Source organism: Canis lupus, chromosome 13 (assembly GCF_003254725.2).
Source record: "Canis lupus dingo isolate Sandy chromosome 13, ASM325472v2, whole genome shotgun sequence".
Classification (NCBI taxonomy): Eukaryota; Metazoa; Chordata; class Mammalia; order Carnivora; family Canidae; genus Canis; species Canis lupus.
Window position 1 is genome coordinate 37,085,849 of NC_064255.1, and position 22,460 is coordinate 37,108,308.

The 22,460-nt window shown below is 66.3% G+C and overlaps 4 protein-coding genes across 4 annotated transcripts; 1 reads left to right on the forward strand and 3 right to left on the reverse strand.

Moving 5' to 3' along the window:
• The first annotated feature begins 222 nt into the window (after positions 1-222).
• THEM6 (thioesterase superfamily member 6) lies at positions 223-4,359 on the forward strand. The gene is made up of 2 exons (XM_025450916.3): positions 223-762; positions 2,823-4,359. Exons 1-2 carry the CDS (start codon positions 250-252, stop codon positions 2,934-2,936), a joined length of 627 nt encoding a protein of 208 aa, XP_025306701.1. The 5' UTR covers positions 223-249; the 3' UTR covers positions 2,937-4,359.
• Positions 4,302-8,009, reverse strand: SLURP1 (secreted LY6/PLAUR domain containing 1). The gene is made up of 3 exons (XM_025450917.3): positions 7,871-8,009; positions 7,336-7,455; positions 4,302-7,003 (listed from the first exon to the last, which is right to left on the reverse strand). The coding sequence occupies exons 1-3, from the start codon at positions 7,929-7,931 to the stop codon at positions 6,843-6,845; spliced, it is 342 nt and encodes a 113-aa protein (XP_025306702.3). The 5' UTR covers positions 7,932-8,009; the 3' UTR covers positions 4,302-6,842.
• Positions 8,010-11,622: 3,613 nt separating this feature from the next.
• LYPD2 (LY6/PLAUR domain containing 2) lies at positions 11,623-13,665 on the reverse strand. Its single transcript, XM_025450997.3, has 3 exons — positions 13,495-13,665; positions 12,305-12,424; positions 11,623-11,887 (listed from the first exon to the last, which is right to left on the reverse strand). The coding sequence occupies exons 1-3, from the start codon at positions 13,559-13,561 to the stop codon at positions 11,682-11,684; spliced, it is 393 nt and encodes a 130-aa protein (XP_025306782.1). The 5' UTR covers positions 13,562-13,665; the 3' UTR covers positions 11,623-11,681.
• Positions 13,666-17,031: 3,366 nt separating this feature from the next.
• Positions 17,032-22,340, reverse strand: SLURP2 (secreted LY6/PLAUR domain containing 2). The gene is made up of 3 exons (XM_049092826.1): positions 21,463-22,340; positions 18,306-18,404; positions 17,032-18,033 (listed from the first exon to the last, which is right to left on the reverse strand). The coding sequence occupies exons 1-3, from the start codon at positions 21,512-21,514 to the stop codon at positions 17,897-17,899; spliced, it is 288 nt and encodes a 95-aa protein (XP_048948783.1). The 5' UTR covers positions 21,515-22,340; the 3' UTR covers positions 17,032-17,896.
• Between the last annotated feature and the right edge of the window lie 120 nt (positions 22,341-22,460).

A 22,460-nucleotide genomic window follows, 5' to 3' on the forward strand; every position in this document is an offset into this window, starting at 1 on the left:
GGGGCGGGCGGGCGGGCGCGGGGGACGCACCACTGCGGGCGCGGGGGGGGCGGCGCGCGGGGGGCGGGGCTCCGGCCTGCGGCCCCGGCGGGTTCCGGCGCGTCCCTCCCCGGCCCGGCCCGCGAGGTGGTTGGGCCCGGCGGCGCTCCGGGAGAGCCGGCAGGCGGGGCGCGGACACCGGCGGCGCCGCGAGCAGCGCCCCGCGCCCCCGCGCCCCCGCGCCCCCCGCGCCCCCCGCGCCCCGCCGCGATGCTGGGGCTGGCCGTGGCGTCGCTGGCCGTGGCGCTCGCCTACTTCGCGCTGCTGGACGGCTGGTACCTGGTGCGCGTGCCGTGCGCCGTGCTCCGTGCGCGCCTGCTGCAGCCGCGCGTCCGCGACCTCCTGGCCGAGCAGCGCTACGCCGGCCGCGTGCTGCCCTCGGACCTGGACCTGCTGCTGCACATGAACAACGCGCGCTACCTGCGCGAGGCCGACGTGGCGCGCGCCGCGCACCTGGCCCGCTGCGGGGTGCTGGGGGCCCTGCGCGCGCTCGGGGCCCGCGCCGTGCTGGCCGCCTCGTGCGCGCGCTACCGCCGCTCGCTGCGCCTGCTGGAGCCCTTCGAGGTGCGCACCCGCCTGCTGGGCTGGGACGCCCGCGCCTTCTACCTGGAGGCGCGCTTCGTGAGCCTGCGCGACGGCTTCGTGTGCGCGCTGCTGCGCTCCCGCCAGCACGTGCTGGGCACCTCGCCGGAGCGCGTCGTGCGGCACCTGTGCAAGCGCCGGGTGAGCACCCTCCGCCGGCCCCGGGGCTCCAGGCCCTGCCCCTTCGCCCAGGCCAGCTGCCTGAGCCCCCCGGGTGCCCGCCTGCCTCTGAGCGCCCCTCCGGCCTTTCCTCCGGGCCCAGGGCCTCCCTCCACTGATGCTCCTTTCCCGGGAACTCCCAGGGCCCCCGAATCGGCTCCATGCGCTCCTGCCGCGGCCGAGCCTTGCCCCTCGGACTCCACGCCCTCCCCTCCACCTCTTCCAGAACAGGGAGCCCCAGACGAGCCTGAGGCCTGGTGCTGCTGTGTGGCTTGGACTCTGGAGCCACCGTCTCCGGCCCCTGGTTCTGAATGCGAGTGGTGGGGTCAGTGAGAGGGCAGGTTACGGGGAGTTCCAAGGACCTGAGGACACCCACCCTCCCCCTGCCCTTCACACAGCTGGGAGCTGAGGGGTCGGGTCACCCGTCACCTGGATTTGGGCCCCAGGGGATTGAGCCCCAGAGAAGCTTTTCTGCTTCCCAGTTGCAGAGAGTCCCGCAGCGCCTGTGTGGGGCCGGAGCACCCTCCCCAGGGCCCGCTCCTCCCAGCTCAGCACAGCCTGCTCCTGCAGCGTGGCAACAGGGGCCCTGGGGACGAGCCAGGGCACCAGCACGGCGATCGTTTCCAGGCAGGCCCCAGCCTCAGGCGGGTTCCCATAAACTTGCCTGGAGCCTCCAAGCCAAAGGCAGAGCCTGCCCCAACCCCTAGTGCCCTAAACCAGGGCACTGCCCTCTCTGGCTTTGGACAGGCGCCTCCTGAGCAAGGAGGGTCACAAGCTCACCTTCATTGTGACAGGCCAGCCTTTCCCCCGTATCAGAAGTGGGGAAACTGGGGCTCAAAGAGGCCGTGGGAACTGCTCAAGGCTACACCTCGGGCCATGGGCACAGCTCCCTGGTTCTCTGCCTCAGCACACCCCCAGAGGTCCTGGATGCTGCCCACCCTGTGGGGGCAGAGTTGCTCCATACGTCCCTTCCCATGTTAGGAGGCTGGCATGGGCAGTCACTGGCCATGAAGGATTTTAATCGGGGACCAAGAGCTGGGGTTAAAAGAGAGAAGAGAGCTCTTCCTGCAGGAGGGGGGCCCCGGAGGAGTCCCACGGCCTGGGGGGACCCCAGACAGAACCCCAGGCTTAGCGCAAGGCCATCCAAGTCCAGTGCCCAGTGATCCTGCCTGCTGAAATTAGGGTGACCTTGGGGCGACAGAGGCACCGCAGCTGGTCGCTGCAGCGGGCTGGGAGGGCGGTGCTCCCAAAAGCCTGGCAGGGACGCTGAGCAGAGCTCCCCCGTCTATAGGGCCAGCCAGGGCCGCAGCCCCAAGTGCCTCTGCCCGTGCTTCTGCCCTTGGCCCTGAAACGCCCGCAGCCTGTCCACGAGGCCTCTGACCGCTCAGGCTTCACCCTACATCTTTTTTTCTTTTTTAAGATTTTATTTATTTATTCACGAGAGAGAGAGAGAGGCAGAGACTCAGGCAGAGGGAGAAGCAGGCTCCCTGCAGGGAGCCTGATGCGGGACTCAATCCTGGGACCCCGGGGTCATGCCCCGAGCTGAAGGCAGACACTCAGCCCCTGAGCCACCCGGGCATTCCCCTCACCCTGCGTCTCGCCAGCCTCCCCATCGCGCTGGTGGCTGAGTGTGCAGGGTTGGGGACACAGTAGTCAGGCCCAGGGCCACAGGCTCAGCCTCTCCTGATGCACTGAGGACAGAGGGGCCCCAGGCAGGCCCCTGTCCAGCACTCTGCCAGCAGAGGCGCTCTGACGGCCTCCTCTCCGCCCTGCTATCCTCCCCCCCCCGCACCCCCCCCCCCCGACTCCTGAAGCCCTCTGGGCCTCCTGTCTCTTGTCACTTCTCTCCCTGCAGCGGGCGTGGCCTCCGGTGTGGCCCTCTTGGGGACACGGGCCTGGTGAAGGAGGATGGTGTCTTGAGAGCTAGCACGGCGGGAGGCCCAGTGGTGTGAAAGCAACACCCTGGCTGGGCACTCTGCCCGCACCCCTGCTGGCCGCACTGGCAGTGGTGCCCGTGGGCATCATACTCTCTCCCCCTGCAGGTGGAACCCCCGGAGCTGCCAGAAGACCTGCGGCACTGGATCGCCTACAACGAGACCAGCAGCCAGCTGCTCAGGGCTGAGAGCGGGCTCAGTGACGTGGTCAAGGACCAGTGACCACCACGCCCCCCACCGGCCTCGCCCTGGGGCAGTTGCCCACCCGCCCCTGCATGTCAGGGGCAGAGAGCACAGAGTGGGCTGGCACAGAGTCGTCTCCCCGCTGGAGTGGCCTGCATCCCAGCCCCCCTTCCGACGCTCTGGCCCTCCCTCCCCCTGCTGGTCTTGGAAGCTCCTCCCCTGCCCCCACACAACGCTGGGCACCGGACGAGGGCGACACAGGTGCCCGGCTCCAGCTCTGCCCTCGGGGTGGAGGTGACGAGGAAGGTGGGAGGCCCAGGGCCCTCGGCCTGTGGGCTGTGGGGGGGAAGAGGGTTTGGCCCCACCCTGCTGATGGAGCCAGGCTTCCGTAGGCTCAAGTCGGGAGAGTGCTGGGACCAGAGGGACCAGAGGGACCAGCTGGAAGCACCCTGAGCCCCGGAGTCTGGAGTTTGAGTTTGACAGAGCTGCTGGGGGTGGGGCGGGGAGTGTTGTGGCAGGAGTGAGGCCAGAGCAGCCCTGGGGCATGGGTGGGGCCTGATCACAACAGCAGATCCCTCTGGCCGCAGGTGACAGCGGGGCAGGCCCAGGGTGGGGTCTGGGCAATCGGGGCCAGGCAGACCGACCAGAGGGCACAGGGGCGCCCCTGGGGTGGGGGCAGGACCTGTGGTTGGAGCATGTGCGGGGGCCCAGTGCAGGTTGGGGGGTGCAGAGTCTCCTGTGGCCGTACTGGTGGTGAGCCTCCCGTCCCAGCTGGGCCTGCTGCTGCCGAGGAAGCAGAGCAGCGAGCAGGGTTGTGCCCACATGCCCTCTGCACTTTGCCCTCGCTTCTCTACACCACTGGGTGCTCACTGGGCTGTGCTCTGACCGTGGTGAGGGCCCTGTCCTCTCTGGGCCTTCACCTCATTGGCCTGCGCTCCTGGGGTTGTCATCCCCATCTGCCTTCTGGGGACTTCCTCCTTCCCTCCAAGCGCTGGGGCCAGGGAAGGGTCTTTACGGCTTTGCTTGAGGGGCTCCCTGTCAGGGTCACCAGCTGCTGGGACACCAGCCGAGCTGCCTGTCCCCGCCGCCTCGCTCGCCTTCCTGCCGAGGAGGCCCGGGGACGAGCAGAACCCGGCGCAGAGCGGCCCGGCCAGGTGGGCAGAGCCGGGAGCCTTCGCTCCGGGTGGCTGGAGACGCGGCTCAGGCCCCGGGGGTGGCACTGCTGCTCACCCAGGACGAGGCGGCCGCCGCCACGCACCTGCTCCCACCAGCCCGTGGTGTGGCTGGGGCCACCCCCCCCCCGCCCTGCCGGGCCCCGCCAGCTGGAGCTGGAAGCGCAGCCCACCCACGTCCCGCCTGCCCCCTCCTGCCCCCCTCGCTGACGTCTGCCTTACAGCCGCAAGGGAAAGCTGCAACGTTTGTTTTATTTAAGAAAACCTGAGATTAAAGGGTTTTTAAAGTCCGTGTGCTGGAGGCAGTCCTCATTCCCGAAGCCCTGGTCCCTTGGGGAAGCCGTGGGCCACTCCCTGCGGTGTCTTCTGGGGTGGGGCGCTGTCTGAGCTTCTGGGGATCCCGTGACCTCAGGGACCAGGAGGGCAGGGCACGACTTGCTCCTGTTTCACAGAATGTGGGCCCGGGGCCCTGATGCTCTCGTTCCCAGGCTGCGACGGCTGGTGCACGTTTGTGGTTTGGTCCCAGGATCCCCCAGAGGAGTTTGGGAGGTTAGGCCTCAGACTCTGGGCTTCCTGGGGTGAGGTGGGGGCGGCAGGTTGGCAGAGGTCAGTGGGCCTTAACGGGTGGAGGTGGGGTCCCCCAGGTCCCGTGCCGTAAGTCCCTCAAAGAGGGCAGGAGGTGGGGCCGGCACATAAGGCGGGTGAGGGGCGCTATGGGCCACGTCGTGCCCTGACCACCTGCTCCAAGGGCCTGGAAGAGAACCGGCAGTTGGATTCGAAGTGGGCACTGGGGAGGGAAGGCTGCGGCCTGGCTGAGGCCGAGGGAGGTCGGCTGAAGCTCAGCTCTTCCCACGTCCCGCCTGGCCCTTGGGCCCTGGGGCTGGCCAGGCTGGGCCTCGCACCCACCCTGGGCAGCGGTGCCTGGCCTACAGGGGTGCTTGGGTATCCGTGTGGAACGTCTGTGTCTGCCCGTCTAACAGGTGTACGTGCAGGTCCTGTGGGGCACATACGGGGGGTGGGGGAGCGTGGAGGTCACCCCAGGTGTCACACGGTGGGACTGGGGACAGGAAGCGGTGTGCACACAGTGGGTCTGGGTCCCAGCAGGTCCCTGCAGTGGTGGCGGCCAGCTGGCACCCTGGAGCAGGGCAGGGGCTGGGAGGCAGGGTCTGTGTTAGGAGGTGTTCAGGATGGTTGGGGGCATCTGGGCTGAACATCGTGTGTCCCAGGGGCACCGGGGTTTCTCTGTCAACTCAAGGGAGATGCCCCAGCCAGTGGGGACGGGAGGGGAGGCTGTCTCACTCGTTCTGTTTGGAGGAGCTCCAACCAGGGAGGAGGATCCTGACGAGGGCCCAGGGCTGGGCCGGGGGGCAGAGGGCGTTGAGCAGCCTCAGCCATCCTGCCTGTGGAGCGGATCACCCTTGGTGGGCATCTCCCCTCCTGTGTTCTCTGTGACCCCACAGACAATTCCTGGATCCCAAGGCCACAAGTGCCCCCAGCTGTGTGAGCAGCTCCTGTCCCCGCTGTGGGTACGCCAGGGCCAGCCGTCCCAAGGCCTCCTCCGTGGCGTCCCCAGCTCCCGAGGAGACAGCGGGATGTGCAGGGCTGGCAGGCGTTCTCAGGCCTGCAGACGTCAGGGGCTTTCCTTGGGCTCAGGCCGCTCGGCTGCGTTGGTGGCCGCCCGAGCTCACGGGCTCTGGGCAGGGGCACCCTCTGTCAGCTGTGCGGCCCCAGCCCAAGGAAAGCTGCCGGACCCCAGATTTGGAGGCCTGGGCCCAGGGCCCCGTCTCACCACGGGGAGTGGGCAAGTGGATGCTGGAGCTCTTGGCTGCAGAAGCTCTGGGGAAGGCTGGCCAAGATGCAGAACCTGGAAGTTGCCCGGCCCAGAGGGCACCAGTGGGAATCGGGGCCTGGGGAGGGGTGGCGGCCAGCTGGGGCCAAGCAGGCTCCGAGGCTGCCAGTGCGCCGGGCGTAGCTCCCGCCCCACCTCCCCCCAGGGCTGCCGAGCCAGGTCAGGGCCGGGGGCGGGGGGGGATGGTGGGCAGCTTGCAGGGGAAACAGGGTCCGAGGTCTGGCCCCTCCGTCCCCACCCCGGGTGCCGCATGTCCAGTGTGGTGCAGGGCCCGGCACTGGCCCTTGGTGTCTGGGCCAAGCTGGCATGTCCTTAGCGCCTCCTACACCCCATCTCTTCTCACTTTGGCTGTCCCCAGGGCCAAGGACTCAGTGGGCCCTGGTCAGGGGAGGTGAGTGAGGCCAGGTGTGTGGGTGACACCTGACCCAGACGCAGCCCACCCCGTGCCCCCTCCAGGAGACCATGTGCTGTGCTCCCAGCCCCCACCCCCCGCCCCAGGGCGGACATACGCACCCTTCACTCCTGCTTCCCTGCTACCTGGGGGGCGGGAGTGGGGGCAGATTTCCCTTGGGCTCAGGAGCTGGTCCTGCTCTGAGGTGCCCTGGGACTGGTTTCCACGAAGGCCAGCCCAGGATGCATTTCGCACCCGAAGCCACCGCTCCCCCTTCCATGAAATGAGTCCAAACAGCCCGAGTGCCCAGAGTGGCCCGACTCAGCCCAGTGCTCCTGCAGCCAGGCTCCATGGGCTCTCGGCACCCAGGAAGGAACGGGGTCGCCTGTGCCTTGGCTTGCTTTATTCTCTGCCAGGGTGGGAGCCAGAGAGTGCCCCCTGCAAGGCTCTCACCCTTAGGGTCCCATGATTAACCTGAGGCTCGGGAAGCTCACGGAAGTGGGTAGAGGTGACCTCCGCTGGTGCCAGGACCTTCAGGGAAGGTGGCCAAGGAGCCTGCTGGCCTGCACTGAATTGCACAGGTCATGGAAGCAGCAGAAGACGAGGTGGGCGGCCCCAATACTGTCGGGGTCGGTGGCTATGCAGGAGCTGGAGCAGGACCGGGTCACCATGGGGCTCTGGTGGAACGGGTACTCTGCCGGCCGTGGGCAGGTGTCAGGGCCTGCTCCTCTACTCCCCGGGCCTGCCCAGCTGCCCCGACCTCCATGCACTTGATCTGATCCTTCCTGACCCCTCCAGTGATACCCTGTGACCCCCAAACTAATGGCTGGGCCTGGGAAGTTGTCCGTGCTCCCTCCAGGCCCCTGTTGGGGCCCGCGGTGTAGCCTGGGGGCAGGAGCCCAGGGTTCTGCGGCACAGAGCCCGTCTGTGGGCCTTCCACCGCAGCCCCCTGCACCTCCAGGCCTGAGGACCACGTGGGGAAGGTGACTGCAGTGGACCCCCCAGACCGCTGTGGGCCAGACTCACCTGACTCAATCTGCAGCAGCGTGGTCTTGCAGGCCGTGTCCTCTGGCTTGCAGACAGAGATGTTCTTGCATAAGGAAACAGGTGTGGGCAGCTCACAGGTAAAGCATCTGAAGGCCTCACCTGGGCAGGGATGGGCAAACTCATCACCTAGCCTTGAGAGCCCTCTCGGAGGCTAGAGCAGAGGCCGTAGGGTCTCGCCCCTGGGCATACCCCCAGTGCCCACCTGGCCCGTCTCCCCTCCCACCCCTGCCTGGGGAGGTAGCCCGCCTTGCTGAGGCCCTTCAGGCCCAGGGCTCTGACCAGTGGACCTGGACACTGCGTTCCTCTCTGAGCCTTGGTCTCCCTGCCTAGACAATGGGGCCTGGGAACCTGTCCCGGGTGAAGGCTCTAGGGCCCAGAAAGCCCATTGAGGCCAAGGGAAATGAGCTCAGTAGGGGCTGAAGGAGGCCTTCTGCCCAAGCCCCTGAAGGGCCCCCTCCCGAGTGAGGCCTTGAGACGGGTCCCTCGCCAGCCACACCACCGCCTGGCCACTCACCAGTGCGCAAGCTGGCGGCTGCAAGGAGCAGCAGCAGGAGTGCAGCCCCGCACCGGGCCATCTGCTGTGCTCGGAAGCTGGGAGAGGCAGTGCCGGGGCCACCCTCTGGGCACTTATACCCTCCCCTCTGCGGCGCAAGCCAGGGTGGTGGCGGAAGTGGCTGTGAGTCAGCAGGGTGGCACAGGGCAGAATGGGAGGCAGCGGGCGGGATGGTGGGCAGGCAGGCCGCCTCACTCACAGACCCTCAGGCAGTGGGACCCCTCGTGGCTCCAGCCCACCTGGTGGTGGCCCACATGGACACCGCACAGGCACTGAGCTCCCTTCGGCAGGCCCTAGTCTGGACTTGGTGTATCTCAAACCCAGCCAGGGCCAAGACCGGTGTCCTTCACACCTGGATGTCCTGCCCTGACACAGGTGCCCACCCGAGCACAGGCCCGGAGGTGGGGAGTCAGGCCAGGTGCGGAGGAGGGGGAGTGTCTGCTGAGGCAAGGGGATGGTGTCATGTGGGGTGGGGTGGGAGCCCAGGCTCCTCTCGGGATGATGGGTGTGAGGCTCCAGGCAGGCCCCACAATCACTGCCAGCCCCTTCCCTACAAATGACCTTTAGACCAAGCCTGAGCTTCCAGGTTTTAGGCCCCAGACAACAGGATCCTGCCCACCCCGTCTCCCGGCCTGATAGCCTTCTCTGACTTTGTTCACTGCCCACATCCCACCGCAGGCTTTCCCGTGCCCACACCTCTGCGTCTCAGTGGGCACCGTCTCTACTCTCCCATCCTAGCCTCAAGTCTTCCCCATGCTATATGGCCCAGTCCAGGTGCCCCTCATCCAGAGGTCATCCTGGTGTTCCAGACTCTGTTTCCTCTGTCCTCTGAGGGCCTAATGGGTGGCTGGGAGGGTGGATGATAGATGGATGGGTGGGTGAGTGGATGGACGGGTAGATGGGTGGATGGATGAGTAGATGGATGGATGGGTAGATGATGGATGGAGGGTGGGTGGGTGAGTAGATGGATAGTTGGGTGGGTGGATGGGTGAGTGAGTAGATGGATGGGTGGGTAGATGATGGATGGATGGATGGGTGAGTACATGGATGGGTGGATGGATGGTGGAGGGATGGGTGGGTGGGTGAGCAGATGGATGGATGGGTGGGTTGGTGAATGGGTGAGTAGATGGATGGGTAGACGGGTGGATGGATGAGAAGATGGGTGGATGGTTGGATGGATGGGTGAATAGATGGATGGGTGGGCAGGTGGGTGAGTGGGTGATATTTGAGGGAGTGGATGGGTAGAGGGCAGAGTGAATGGCTGGAGAGTACATGAATGGAGGGAGGAAAGATGGGGGGAGATGGTAGATGAGTAGACGGAAGAGCAAGTGGATGGGTAGGTGGCAGATGAAGGAATGCGAGTGTGCTGCCGGCTGGGTGTGTGGAGGGGGTGGTGGGCCCCGCTGCAAGGTATGGAGTCAGACCCCAATCTCCAGGCAGGATGACATGCTGGGAGGAGGTTGGGCTGGCACTCCAGAGGCCTGGGTTTTGGTCTTGGCTTTGCCACTGGCTCTGCGTGCGGCCTTGGGGTGACTCCCTTGCCCCTCCAGACTGCATTCCTGTCTGTAGGATGGGACTGGGAACCTAGGGCAGTTTCGAGGGCAGACGTGACCTGGTCCTGTGGACTGAGGAAACAAAGGGAGGGCGTTGCTTGCAAAGGACGAGACGGCGGTTGCTGCAGCTCCGACAACTGGGCCTCACACGGCAGGTGCAGGCACAGACAGCACCGGGGCGGCCCCTCCCCGGGGCCGGGTCCACAATCGCGCCCAGGATGTTGCAAGAGGAGCCAGGGAGTGTCTAGTGTGGAGTCTGATGGATCCAGTGGGTCCTGGCCCCGCCTGACCTCCTGTGTGGCCAGTGTGCTCATGAGCCCTTGACCCCCTTTCTTCCACCTATCAGCCAGGCAGAGCGGCCTCAGCGCCTGAGGGCAGCCGTAAAGACGAGGGGGGCGTGGACCTGGGACGGGCGTAGGCAGGAGGGCAAGAGACCCCACAGGCTGCTGGGGCTGCCTGGAAGGGCCCTGCTCTGGCTTTGGAGGGGAGGGAAGGCCAGGTGGGAGCGGCGGCCGGGAGGGGGGCACACAGCTTCCCGTGTTTGCCTGGAGGGCCGTGTGTGTGCGTGTACGTGCACGTGTGTGTGTGTGTGTGTGTGTGTGTGTGTATTGTGTGTGTCTCAGACCAGGCTGTGGGGCTCAAGTGGCCCCGCCACTCTCCTTGCCTTTGTGGGAGACACAAGAAACGCCGGGGGAGAGGCGTGATGAGTTACTGGACGGTGCCTCCCCTGTGACAGTCAGAGCTCAGGGCCACAACCCCAAACGCAGGCGCGCTGACAGCACTTGGCCGAGCCCAGCCTCCCGAGCTCCCTGCCAGTCCTGGAGACTGCGCGAGGGGCTCTGGGGCACATGGTGGCCATGCTGTGTGGCCAGTCTGTGCTGGACACATGGGGGGCCCACTGGGCAGTGGGGTTCTGTCCCCCAGGAGCTGGCTCAGGACCACAGAGCCCCTGAGACTGAAGGTCTTGCCACAGGAGGCAGAGGTGTGGGGTTCCTGGGGTCCCAGGGAGAGGGGTCCTTCTGGCCACTGGTCTCTGTCAGAGGCATGGGGTGTCTCCTGGGCCAGGAAAGTGCTGCATCGGGTCCAGGCTGCTGCCCTCCCCATCCCGGAGCAGGAAGTCCCGGGAGGAGGGTGAGGGCTGGTGGCGAGGGCTCTCTGGACTCAGGGCGGAGGCCGGCGGGAGCACCCTGGTGAGCTAGAAGGAGCTGTGCCCCCTCCCAGGACTAGGCCAGGAGAAGGTGCTGGAGCAGGAGGCCAGAGACGAGGGGCAGGCCCCAGGGTGACTGAAAGCTCTGGCCTCTCCTCCCCTCTCGCCTCCCTCAGGTTGTCCTGGGGAGGAGCCAGCGCTGGGTGGGAGCACTGGGGGGGTCCGTCCCTCCTCAAGTGCCGAGCCCTCGCTGTGTTTCCAGGACCACGTGTGTGAGCGTGTGTGCGTGTGAGTGCTGAGGCCCAACCTGGATGCCGGCAAGGGGTCCTCTGGGACGAGAGGCCTGCGGGGCAGGTGACTCCCAGGAAGATGAGCCGGAGGATGTGTGCCCAGGGCCAAGGTAGAGTGAAGGTCCCCTCTGCACTGGAGCCTGGCTGCCCAGGGCACCAGGGAGTGGGCTCGGTGGGCCTGGAGAAGGCAGGCGGTGGAGGTGCCACCCAACATAAGGGGACATGTCACTAGGGGCCGGGAGAGTGGGCAGGGGGCCTTCATGGAGCAACCCCAGACCCAGACCACTCTCAGTGCACTGGACCTTCCTTCCACCCGGCTGGGCCTGTCTCTTCTCCCAATCAGTCACCGAGAAGCCACCATGTGTGACCTGGGCCTGGCAGGTGGGGTGCTGCCCCCGCCTGTGGGAACCCACTCTCTGCCCCCACAGGGCCCAGGGAGCAGAGCCCTGCCCGCTTTGATGGCCTAGTGACCATCCCTGCTTAGCACATCTTGGGACACGGGGAGGAAGCAGACGAGGGCGGCCATGTGGGTGACAAGAGGGCCCCAGAGAGACCCCAGAGGCCAGGAGGGGCTGAGAAGGGTCCCTAGGGGGACACGGGACTGACAAAGCCAGACGGGGCCCGAGGGGGACACGAGGCTGACAGAGCCAGACGCGCAGCTGGAGGCCCCCCACCCTGGGTCCCAGCAGCAGAGCTGCCCGAAAGGAGATTCAGGAGGCCAGGTGCAGGGACAAGGCTTCTTCAGGGGCGCTCGGGCGGCTGCCCAGGCCGGCGGGGGTGCGCTACAGGCCGAGGCTCCAGAGCAGGAGGGGCGCCAGCGCCAAGGCCAGGCTGCGGCGGCCGTCCAGGCCGGGAGCCCCGTCCAGGTTGCAGAGCTCCGTGTTGCAGCAGGACACGGGCCGGGTCTGGCCGATGCTGTCCACGTCCGAGGGCACACACTTGCTGGCGCAGGACTTGGTCACCGTGGAGTCCCCCAGGAAGGGGTACACTGTGGGCCATGTTGGGGGCCTGGTCAGCTCGGCCCTCGGGCCCCCGCGCCCTGCCCCGTGACCCCCAGGGCGGGTCAGCACTGCCTCTCAGGCTGTCCATGACCCGTCCCCCCTTCCTCTTTTGTCCCGCCACCGTGGGCTGAGTGCCGCCTCTGCTCTGAGGATACAGGGACTTGCACAGGGGGTCCTGGCTGGATAAGGCAAGCCCTTTCCAGGTGACCCCCAGGCAAGGCGAGGATTCCTTTCCATTAAAGGAAAGAAGGGAGGAGGGAAGGAGGCCTAATTGCTTGGACCAAAAACCCTTTAGCAAATGGCTAAGGCGGTGGTTGCCTGCTGCGCATCGCTGGCCTGGGGTGACTGTCCTGGAGGCAGCTCCGCCCTGGGACCCCAGCCCCGCCCACCCAGCACCCGCTGACCTGTCTCCAGGGAGTAGAGGGTGGTCTTGCACATGGTCTCGTTGGTACCGCAGGTGGCGATGGTGGCACAGCTGGACACAGCAGTAGGCTCATGACAGGTGTAGCATCGTAGGGCCACCACTGGGTAAGGAGGGACGGAGGATGCATCAGGCCGACCCTGCCCCTCCCCACACCCTCTGTCCTGGAGGCCCGGGTTTGAGGGGGACAGTGCCATCCAGGTTCTGGTTGCCCACCAACCCAGCCCCTGGGAGGACTTGGGAGGTCTGAGCTGCGGTCCATAGAGACAGAGGGTGCCCCTGATGGGCTCGGCCTGCGGGGCCCGGGTGGGGAGGGGACCGCTCTGGAAGCATCGAGAAGGTGCCTGCAGGGCGCCAGCCAGCCCTGCAGGGTCAGGAAGGGTCAGGGTGGCCTCGGTGTGGCCGGACAGCCCCTCAGGTCCTGACCAGCAAAGAAGAGCACCCAGAGGGCTGCAGTGTGCATCGGGCACAGATGAGAAGGTGTGTGGGGTACAGGGCAGGCCGGCCCAGGGCTCCCAAGGTGCCAGCTTCCACAGGCGGGCAGAGCCACAGCCCAGGGCCCCAGGCAGGGTGGGGTGCGGGCCAGCAGGGGTGGGGCCCCGGGGAGCGTTTCTCTTCCCCACCCCACCCCATGGGAGCCCGGGGGGCCTGGCTGGCTCGTGCTGATCCACGCATGGAGGCCACAGGCTCCTCTGCCCCTCTGTGTGTCCCTGTGTCCCTCGAGTTGACCTCAGCTTCCCTCCGGCGGGGTCCCGCTCTGCCCAGCTCCCCTTCTGGTTGGGCTGGGGCCCCGAGGGGCAGGGGCGTCTCCCCCAGTTGCTTTCTCAGACCCTCCGGCAGCCCCCATTGGCAGAGCCTCCGGTCTCCCCAAGACACCCCCGAGGCCGGAGCCGGGGGGCAGGGTGGTGACCATGCCCTCTCCAGCTGACGGCCCTGCCCGTGCCCGTGGCCCCAGGGACTTGCTCCCAGGGCTCCCCAGCCGGCCCCCTTCCCCGGGCTGGTGCTGCCCACCCAGCCCACCCAGCCCGCCCCAGGCCTCTCCCTCAGCGCGGGGCTCGGCACGGGGCTCAGCACAGGGCTGGGCCCTTCCCTCCTGATCAGCCCGCTCCCCGCCCCGCCTCTCCTGGGTCTCCCCGCTTCCCCTCCGCCACCCCTCTGCCCAGCGCCCCTCACCACGCTCTCCACGCTCGCCCCAGGTGGCCAGCAGCAGCACCAGTAGCACCAGCCGAGTCCCCATCATGGTCGGGTCCTCACACCGCACCTCTGCACGCTCACCTCTGGCCTGCCTGCGGGCCAGCGGACACCCAGTGCAGCCACCCAACCGGTCAGCCAGGCGGATTAGTGGGATTGGGTTTCCTGTGGGTGGCAGAGATGTGGAGGCCCGCCCCTCCCGCCCTCTGAGGCCCTCCCGCCTCCACTGGGCGCCCCGTTCCTCTGTGGGGACTCCTCTGCCCTCCTTGTCCCTTCCCATCACTCTCCCTCCCTCCCAGAGCCCGGGTCCCTCCTCGGCCCCGAGGGCCCCCCTCTGTGGTTTGGAGGTCCTCACTGCCCTCTGTGACTCCCTTTCCTGGGCTCCCCACCGTCTCCTTCCTCCTCCACCCCTACCCCCCACCCTGGTTCCTGCCTCTGCCCCGCACCCTTCCCGCTTGGGTCCCCATGCCTATCTCCAGGGCAGAGTCTGGGTCCGGTGGTTATGGGTTTGAATGCTACCAGGGTGCCCTGATGCCCCCCCGCCCAGCTCCTCTGAGACAGTGTCATGGGGCACAGTGACATGGGGGCAGATTTCTGCCCGGACAACCAGCCAAAGTGAACTCAGAGGCTTAAGGGGACAAGGACAGGAGAAGTGCTGGGTCAACAGAAAAGTGCTACACGGAGGGCGGGGGAGGGGAGGGGCAGGGTCGCTGTGGGGATGCTAATCCCCGTGTCCCCAGTGTCCTCTCCCACTGTCAGGCAGGGAGGTGGCAGGAAGGTCCTTGTCCAAGGCCCAGACAGGATGGAAGTGGGGCTCCAGCCACTCCCCTACCCACACGTGTGCACATGCTTACACACACACGTGTGCCCCCCCCCCCCCCAGAGTGCCTGCACTTCAGCCTCCCAGGACGTGCTCCGTCTGTGACTCTCACACCCTCCACCGAGCCCACGGCTGCCAGGGTGAGCCCTGGGGTGGGGAGGGTTGTTGGCAGGTCCCAGGGCCTCTTGCTGGGCAGTCAAGGCCACGGCGCCCGGCCTCGCGGGGGCCATACTGCAACCCCACCCAGCCCCTCCGTCTTTTCCCAGTGGGTCCAAATCTGACTCCTCCTAGACTTTGCTCCTGCTCTTCCTGTCCCCAGGGATGCCCATCCCTCCCCGGCCCTCCCCTGCCCACTCCCGCCCTCCTGTGGTTGAAGTTCTCTGTCTGGGGACCTGACCCCGACCCCCATCCCGTGGCCTCCATGTGGGAGCTGGAAGGGCCCTGGGGAGGGCCGAGGGCGTGGCGCGTGGTTCCCCGTGTCACCTCCCCGTGTCACCCAGCGTGCATCAGCCACCTCTCCCGCGGGACGGTGCTTTCCTCACTACGCCACGAACAGCTATCCCGCGGACACAGGGTCAGATGCTCCTAGCAGCCGGCTGGCTTGGCCAGGGCACGAGCTCGGGCTGGGCAACAAGCAACCGGGCTTGTCCGATTTTACGCCCACTGAGCCACGGGCTGCGGGCGGGCCGGGAGCTGGGAGCGGCTAACAGGATCCGACACCCGCCACACACGCCCCGGCGTCCCCCTCGGCCAGCCCGCCGCCTTCGCTGCAGCCCAGGCCCGCCGACGCCTCGTCCGCAGACCAGGCCCCACCTGTGCTTCGGGAACACACCCCGGGCCGCTCTGGCAGTTTCGGCCCCATCCCTGGGGAGCCAGTGAAACTCCCCAGGTGGCACCTGTCTACTGAGGGCCGGTGGGAATGTGGCTCAGTCAGTCTGCGTGGGCTAAGACCCCTCCACGCTGAGAGGCCTCCAGCCGCCCCTCAGTTCTACTAGGGGCCTCCAGGGCTCAGGGTGTGACCAGGGTCAGGGCTCAGAGAGTGACTGGGGTCAGGGCTCAGGGTGTGACCGGGATCGGGGCTCAGAGTGTGACCAGGGTGAGGGCTCCTGTGCTCCCGCTCCATCTGCAGGCTAGGGTCCTCCTCCGCTGCTTGTGGTGGCCTCTTCTGAGCGGTGTCCTCAGACCCCAGGAAGGCAGGGCGCATGCTCCAGCAGGCCCCCAGTCGCCCGTTGCCCCCAGAGGCATCCAGCAGAGTAGAGTGACGGTTCCTAAGCAGGTGTTTCCTCCACTGTGACAGCAGCGTATGGTGTGACGTTCTCCCCAAGGCAGGCCCGAATGCCTTCTAGCTGGACCCCTCCTGAGGGACCCCCAGGTGGATGTACACAGGGACCCCCAGTGTTCGGGCACCTGTGTATTAGCAGGCATCAGGCTGCTCCCTGTGTCGTGCCGGAATCTTCCAGTGGGACGAGCGCTGGGAGGCACATAGCCGGGACCCCCGGGAACCCCCGTTGAACCCGCGGCGCCACAGGCTCCTTGTCCCGGCTCGGGGCTTCTCCTCCCCGCTCTCCACCACGCTTGACCCTCCGGCAGGTTTGCAGGAAGGCAAAGCTGACAAATGACTCCCATTCGTTGCAGGAACTTTGTGAAAGACGCAATCACTCTTCGATGAAAACCATTAGACAGCTGTTCACGCCTCAAGGCCCACAACTGGGGCCTCAGAGGCCAAACCGCGATCTCAGGGCGCTGCGTCTCCCCCATGAGCCGCCCCCCATGCACCTGGTCCTCAAGCCTAAGCAGGGGAGGCGCAGGCCCCGAGTAGCCGACACTCACTCCCGTCCACAGGTGTGTGGTGACATTTCGGGGGCGGCATCAACAAAGTTCTTGGGGCATCTTAGAGTTTGGCGCAGGCTTCGGACTCGCCTGCAGGGCAGCACCACCCCACACCCCACACCCCACACCCCACACCCCACACCGGCGCGGGGGCTGCTTCCCGCCTGTCGCCACCCCCTTCTCTGCTCCTCTTTGGGATTCTCTAGTGGGGAAGGGGTCATCTTTTTTTCACACGTGTGGCAGGCATTTCCAACCCTGTTTTCTGTGTTTCCGTTTTGTGTATTGTACTTTTTCATGTATTTCTTAGATTTTTTTGTGAGGTCATGAATCTTTCTCAGTGTGGATTATCAATCTTGTTTTTCTTTTTTTTCTCATTGTTTTTTTCTTGTTAGTTTTTAGCCAGCTTTATTGGATGGCCCTCACATTCCGCACAATTCACCCCCTGGAAGTGTTTCCCGCAGGTTCGGGCAACCATCCCCTGGGGCCCAGCGAGAAGCCCCTGCCCCCGGGCCCCCCCTGCGCAGCAGCACCCCCCCCCCAGCTGCCCTGGCCCGTCGTAGGCCCCCCGCCCCCCAGATTCGGCCTCCTGCGCTCTGCATCGCCTGCTACTCCCACACTCAGAGCCAGGGACGGACGCGCCTCAGAGCCGGGGACGCACCGCGGGGACTGTTGTGTCCCTCCGAGCACTGCCCTTTGCCGCCCTTTGCGCTCCTCGCACGTTGTTGCCACCAGGCCCCGTGGCAGCGCGTTCACGGAGAGGTTTTTGTGCGAACACATGTTCCCCTGTCGTGGGTATGCGCCTGCGGGTGGGAGGGCTGGGTGACTAGATTTTCTGTGACAAGCTGTCATTTTAACAATTTTTTTAAGTCTTTTTGTTTTTTTAAAGATCTTATCTATTTATTCATGAGAGACCCAGAGAGAGAGGCCGAGACACAGGCAGAGGGAGAAGCAGGCTCCACACAGGGAGCCCATCGTGGGACTCGATCCCAGGATCCCGGGGTCACGCCCTGGGCTGAAGGCAGGCGCTCAACTGCTGAACCACCCGGGTGCCCCCCCCGGCCTTTTTTTTTTTTTTTTTTACGTTTAAATCTCTGATTCAACTGGAATGGGAGAGAAGGCCCCGAGCCAGCCTGGTTTTCTCCTGGGGTGGTCAGCTACCCACCTCCCGAGTCGTGCTTCCCCCGCTGCCCCTCTGCGCCGCGTTAGCGCCTGCACAGAGCTGTTCTGCGGTTGGGGTTGTCCGAGTCTCTCCCATGCACCCTGAGCCCCGCCACCCGGAGGCCCTCCTTGTGCCCCTGTGTGGGGCTGCTCTCTGCTGGGACGCTCCCCACCACCGCCCCTGGGGGGCTGCACCACCACACTGGCTTTTCCACTGGCTTCCATGAGAGCGGCTGGGGAAAGGGAAAGGGCTGGGGGGTGGGCCTGGGAGTCACTGGGGAGGTCTTGGTCCACTTGACAGCTGGAGGCCGGCTGGAGCCATGCTTCAAAGATCCCAGGTGGGTGCGTGCGCATGCACCTGTGCGTGGGTGGGGGCAGAGCCGCCTCCAGCCTCACCCACCCACCTGCCCGCTCTGTTCCCTCCATGCTCCCTCCCACTCCACGAGGGCCCCTCCTGCTTCCTCTGACCCGCCCAGGGCCACCTGTAGGTGTTCCGCCCTCCTGCTCTGTGCGGGTGCAGCTCTGAGCTCTGCAGGTGGGGGGAGCCGCGGGGGGGTGGAAGCGGCGGTCAGTCGGTCAGTCGGTGTTGCAGAGGCTGAACTGGCAGCAGACGATGGACACGTGGGGGCCAAGGCCCAAGGTAGAGATGTCGGGGCAGCCACTGTAGCAGGATTTGGTCACCAGAGGCATGTCAATGACGCTGAAGGGGACTCCTGGGGTGGACAGAAGATAAACTGCAGGCTCTCTGAGGCTCTGAGCTGCCCATGCCCCCTGCCCCTTGCCACCAAGCCCAGAGGCAGTCCCCAGAGTGGGTGTAACTGGCCCCCTCCCTTGGGTCCTTTCCTGAGCTGCGGCAGGTGGATGCTACCCCCACCCTGTTCCTGACTAGCTGGGAGCCTGGATCAGCTCTGCACCCTCTGGGCCTGGGTCTCTTCTACTGGGCAAGGAGGGGACGGCTGGCCCACCCCGCACATGCCCTACTCACGGGTGGCGATGCTGACGCAGTAGTTGGAGCCCCAGGGGCATGTGGACGGACGGAGGCACCCTCCGAAGCCCTTGCACTGGTGACAGCTCAAGGCTCGGGCTGCAGCCACAGGTGGAGGGACGGGTGGATGGACACACAGACAGGGACACAGGTGTGAGCAACGCCCACCTAACAGTCCCTTCTATCCCCACCCGGTGCCCCCTGTCATCCTCAGGACCTTAGCCCCTCGTCCTAGGGTACCCAACCCCTCAAGATCTCCCAGATGGGGGGTGGGGGAGATGACCAGGGCCACAGCTGGGTTGGCTGCAGCTGGAGGCAGCTCTTCTGATGAGGACAGCACTGGGCTGGGGGGCAGGATGGGGTCTTCCCGGGCTCGCTGTGTGACTCCCCCACCGCCCCCCCGCCGGCAGTGGACGAGCAGCAGAGGGAGTGGAGGGTTGGGGGAAGTTTGGGATGGGAGAAGCAGGCGAGGGCTCCCCAGGACATGGCCTCGCCCACACGTCTGCGGGTCTGAACAGGACCCCTGAGCCCCTCAGGCACCTTGTTTCCGGTGGCTGAGGTGGTGGGGCCTCACGGCCTCCGTGGGGAGTGGGAGGCAAGGGTGACAGAAGCGCTGGGCAATAAAAGGGACAGGAGGAGGCTGGCACGGCCCCGTGTGTTCTTTGAGGATGGCCCTGAGGCTTTTGAAACCCCAAGTTCATTTCATAAGCGTCTGGCACACCTGCCCGTTGACCCGCCTGGCTCTCGGTCGCCTGTCCCCTCTCGCCACCCATGCTTCTCGCCTTGAACTTCCTGCCTCCCTCCCTGCCTCTCCTGTGCTTCCTGCACCCGAGCTGTGTGCCGTCTGAGCGCGGCGTCGCCCTGCTCTGGCCGCGTGCACCTGCGGGCACCAGCACGCACGCAGCCCAAGGGCCGGGGGAGCCGCTGGCCCGCGCCACGCACACCCGCCGAGTGCAGGCTCCGAGCCTCAGGACGCTTGTGCCGCAGTCCAGGCCGTGTGCTCACGCCCCGGCCACGCCCCAGTCAGTCCTCTGGGCCTCTGCTGGGCTGCCCCAGCCCCGCCGTCACCGCCCCAGGGCAGCACACTTTCAGACCCGGGTCCTTTGGCCACAATGATGAACCACACCCTTTAACCAGGCTGTAGTGTGCACGGCGCACGTGTGCACACACACACATACACACGCCCGGGCAGGGCTACCTGCACCCTCCTGGCTGGCCCTGAGCCCTCTGCTCACCCCTGGGGCTGTGAGTGGCCTCCTCCCTGAGCCACAGAGCAGGCGATGGAGACGGGAAGTCTCCATGGTGGGAGTGCCGCCGGCCATCAGCCAGCCCCACAGAGCCATCCGAGACCCCACGCGTGTCCAGGAGAGGTGACAGCTCAGGTCACAAAGCCCATGGAAGCTGCCTGAAGCCACCCTCACGTCTAACCTGACGACCGTGTGGTAAGCTGCATGTGCCACCTCATGGACAGACAGGGAATGTCACCTGGAAGGCAGGGTGTCTGTGGCCCTGAGACTTAGCAGGGCCTCCCGCTCTCCTCTGCTCGGCCTCCCAAATGCCTTCCTGCTTTGCCCATACTGTTCCTTCTGCCTTCCAGGCAAAACAGACCCCAGCTCAAATGCCGCCTCCTGGATTTCCAGGCAGAGTTGATGACTCCTCCTTGGACGTGCCCACCACGAGCTGCTGGCACCTCTGGCCCTAGCCTGGCGACAATGTCACAAGATCACACCCCACCTGATCTTGCTCAGGGCTCCCTCCCTACCCCCACTGCCTCTGATGTGAAGGACATGGGTGGGGTGTTTCACCCCCTCTTCTGTGCCCCCAGAGCATCCTCCTCTGTACCCAGTGGGGCTCAGGAGAGCTTTGTGGAAGGGAGGGAGGGAGGGAGGGAAGGAGGGAGGGAGGGAGGGAGGGAGAAAGGAAGGAAGGAAGGGAGGGAGGGAGGGAGGAGTGAGTCAGGTGGAAGGGCTGCAGGTGCAGCTGACCTGGCTCGTGTCCTATCCTGGTTCATGGAGCAGCAGGCGGACACCTCCCGCTCTGGACCCCGTTTGTTCCCTCTAAAGCAGGGCTGGCATGTGTGCTGGGGGACAGTGTGCTTCCCATGGGTAGCAGGGAGAGGACACAGGCAGCACCGTGGCATGGGGGGAGGGGGCTCCTGTGATCCACTGAGGGGAGGGGAGCCAGGGGAGGGAGGAGGGGCCTGTGGGGGCCACTCCCAGATGCCACCCAACCCCTGTGACCTAGCCCTGGTGGTGACAGAGGCTCTCCCCACCCCGGTCTATCCACACTGATGGCCCCGGGGCCCTGAGCCTCCCAGACCTTCCCCACCAGACAGAGCCTGCACAGAGCGTTCCTGCAGGGAGAGAGCGGCGGGTCCCGGACGCTGCCAGGTGCAGCCCTGTGCCCATGCCCGGGGCCGCCCAGACACTCTCTGTTGATCTCATTCAGGGCCACTGGCCGTGAGGAGCCGACCCAGATGGGGAGACAGAGGCCTTGCCAGGTGAGGGCAGGAGGAGTGGGCTGGTTGCGGTTGGATCGAGGGCCCAGCTGGTTTGGTTCGGGCCTCTGGGGGGGTGGGTGGAGATACCATCCCATCTCGTGTGTGGCAGGAAGATGATGCGGCCACGAGTGGGCAGTCCCATTCGAGGGAGATGCCCCCGAGCAGCCCTTAGGCAGGCATCGGGTCCAAGGGGCCTGGAGCAGCACCAGATGGGGCCAGTGATAGCGGACGTGGGTGCAGCCGAGTATGGAGGTGGCCAGAGTGGGGAGCTGGCCCCACGAGGGAGCCTGAGCACGGGAGGAGAGACCCGGGCCCCAGCCGGAGGAGAGTTCGGAGGCCCCAGAAGGGGGTGCAGGCCCTGGGAAGCTGGAAGGGAGCCCCACTCTCAGTGTGGGGCTGTGGGGGAGGTGGGGGGAGAAAGGCATCAAGCTCGGGGTAGCGCTTGCAGGACGAGGACAGCCTCGAGGGCTCGGCTGAGGGGCCTGCGGGTCCCAGAAGGGGGTCGGGGGAGAACTCCTGAATGCTCCAGAAGCAGACGGCGGGGAGGGCCCAGCGCCCCTGGAAAGGGGGTGGAGGAGCAGGACTTGGGTGCCCCTGAGGCGGTGGCTGAGGTCAGGGAGGGCTTAGAGCTGGGGAGGAGGTGGCCCCTGGACTCACCCGGCTCCAGGCTCAAGGCGGCCGCCAGCAAGAGCCCGAGGAGCAGCCGCATGGTGTCCTGGGGAGAGGCTGGTCCCGGGCCCCCGCTGCCATCTTATACCTGCTGTCCCCGCCGCACCCGCTCCGTGTGACTCAGTGGCTGCTGACTCAGCCGAGAAGCTGGCCGGGCCGCCCAGCGCCCAGGCCTGAGGACAGGCCCGGTGTACCGCACAGACCTCTTTCCTTGCCCATCAAGGGCGATCCCAGCTTGTAGGTGGGGACCACGGAAGAGCGCCTGGCACGGGGCAGACCCTCGGCGCACAGCCTCTGGTTTCTCCTGGGCTGAACCGGAGGTCTTCCCGCTGGCCGTGCCAGTGATGCTCAGGGCCCCCGGGAACCTTCAGCAGCGCTGCCTCCTGCGGGCTAGAAGACCAGCCCCCCTCTGAGAGCCAGAGCATGCGCGTCCTCAGCTGTCCTGCCCATCAGATGGGGCCAGTGGGCAGCAGACAGGTATCTGAGGTCCCATGATGGGTGAGAGCCCAAAAGGGCACACCTGGGAGCAGAAGCCAGCCATTCGGGCCAAAAGCTGCAGGCCTGGGGCACCACAGGGGCCAAGCAGTGGCTGTCCCGGGGCGTTGGCTCTGTCAGCCGCTCTATCTGGTGGGCTCCTTAGGGCCGGGGGCCGGGTAGACTCAGACCTTGCTCCCGGATGGGGAGCCAGGGTGAGGAGCCTGAGAGCCAGAGGTGGTAGGGGGGTTCCTGGGTGCCGCCTCCCTCCCCCAGCCCCCACCAGCCTTCTCTGCTCAGAGGGGGCAGCTGGGTGACTGGGTGGCCAGCCGCTTTCCCTGGACCCACGGATCCTCCTGCCTGTCCTGCTCGCTCCCCTCCCATGGGTCATCCCCTTGCCCTGTGCAAGCCCCGGCTCCGGCTCCGAGGGCGACTGGATGAGCTGGAGTCTGGGACCCACGCAGCCGGCATGACCAGCTGCACCAGACCGGAAGGGGGGACCTGAGGTCAGG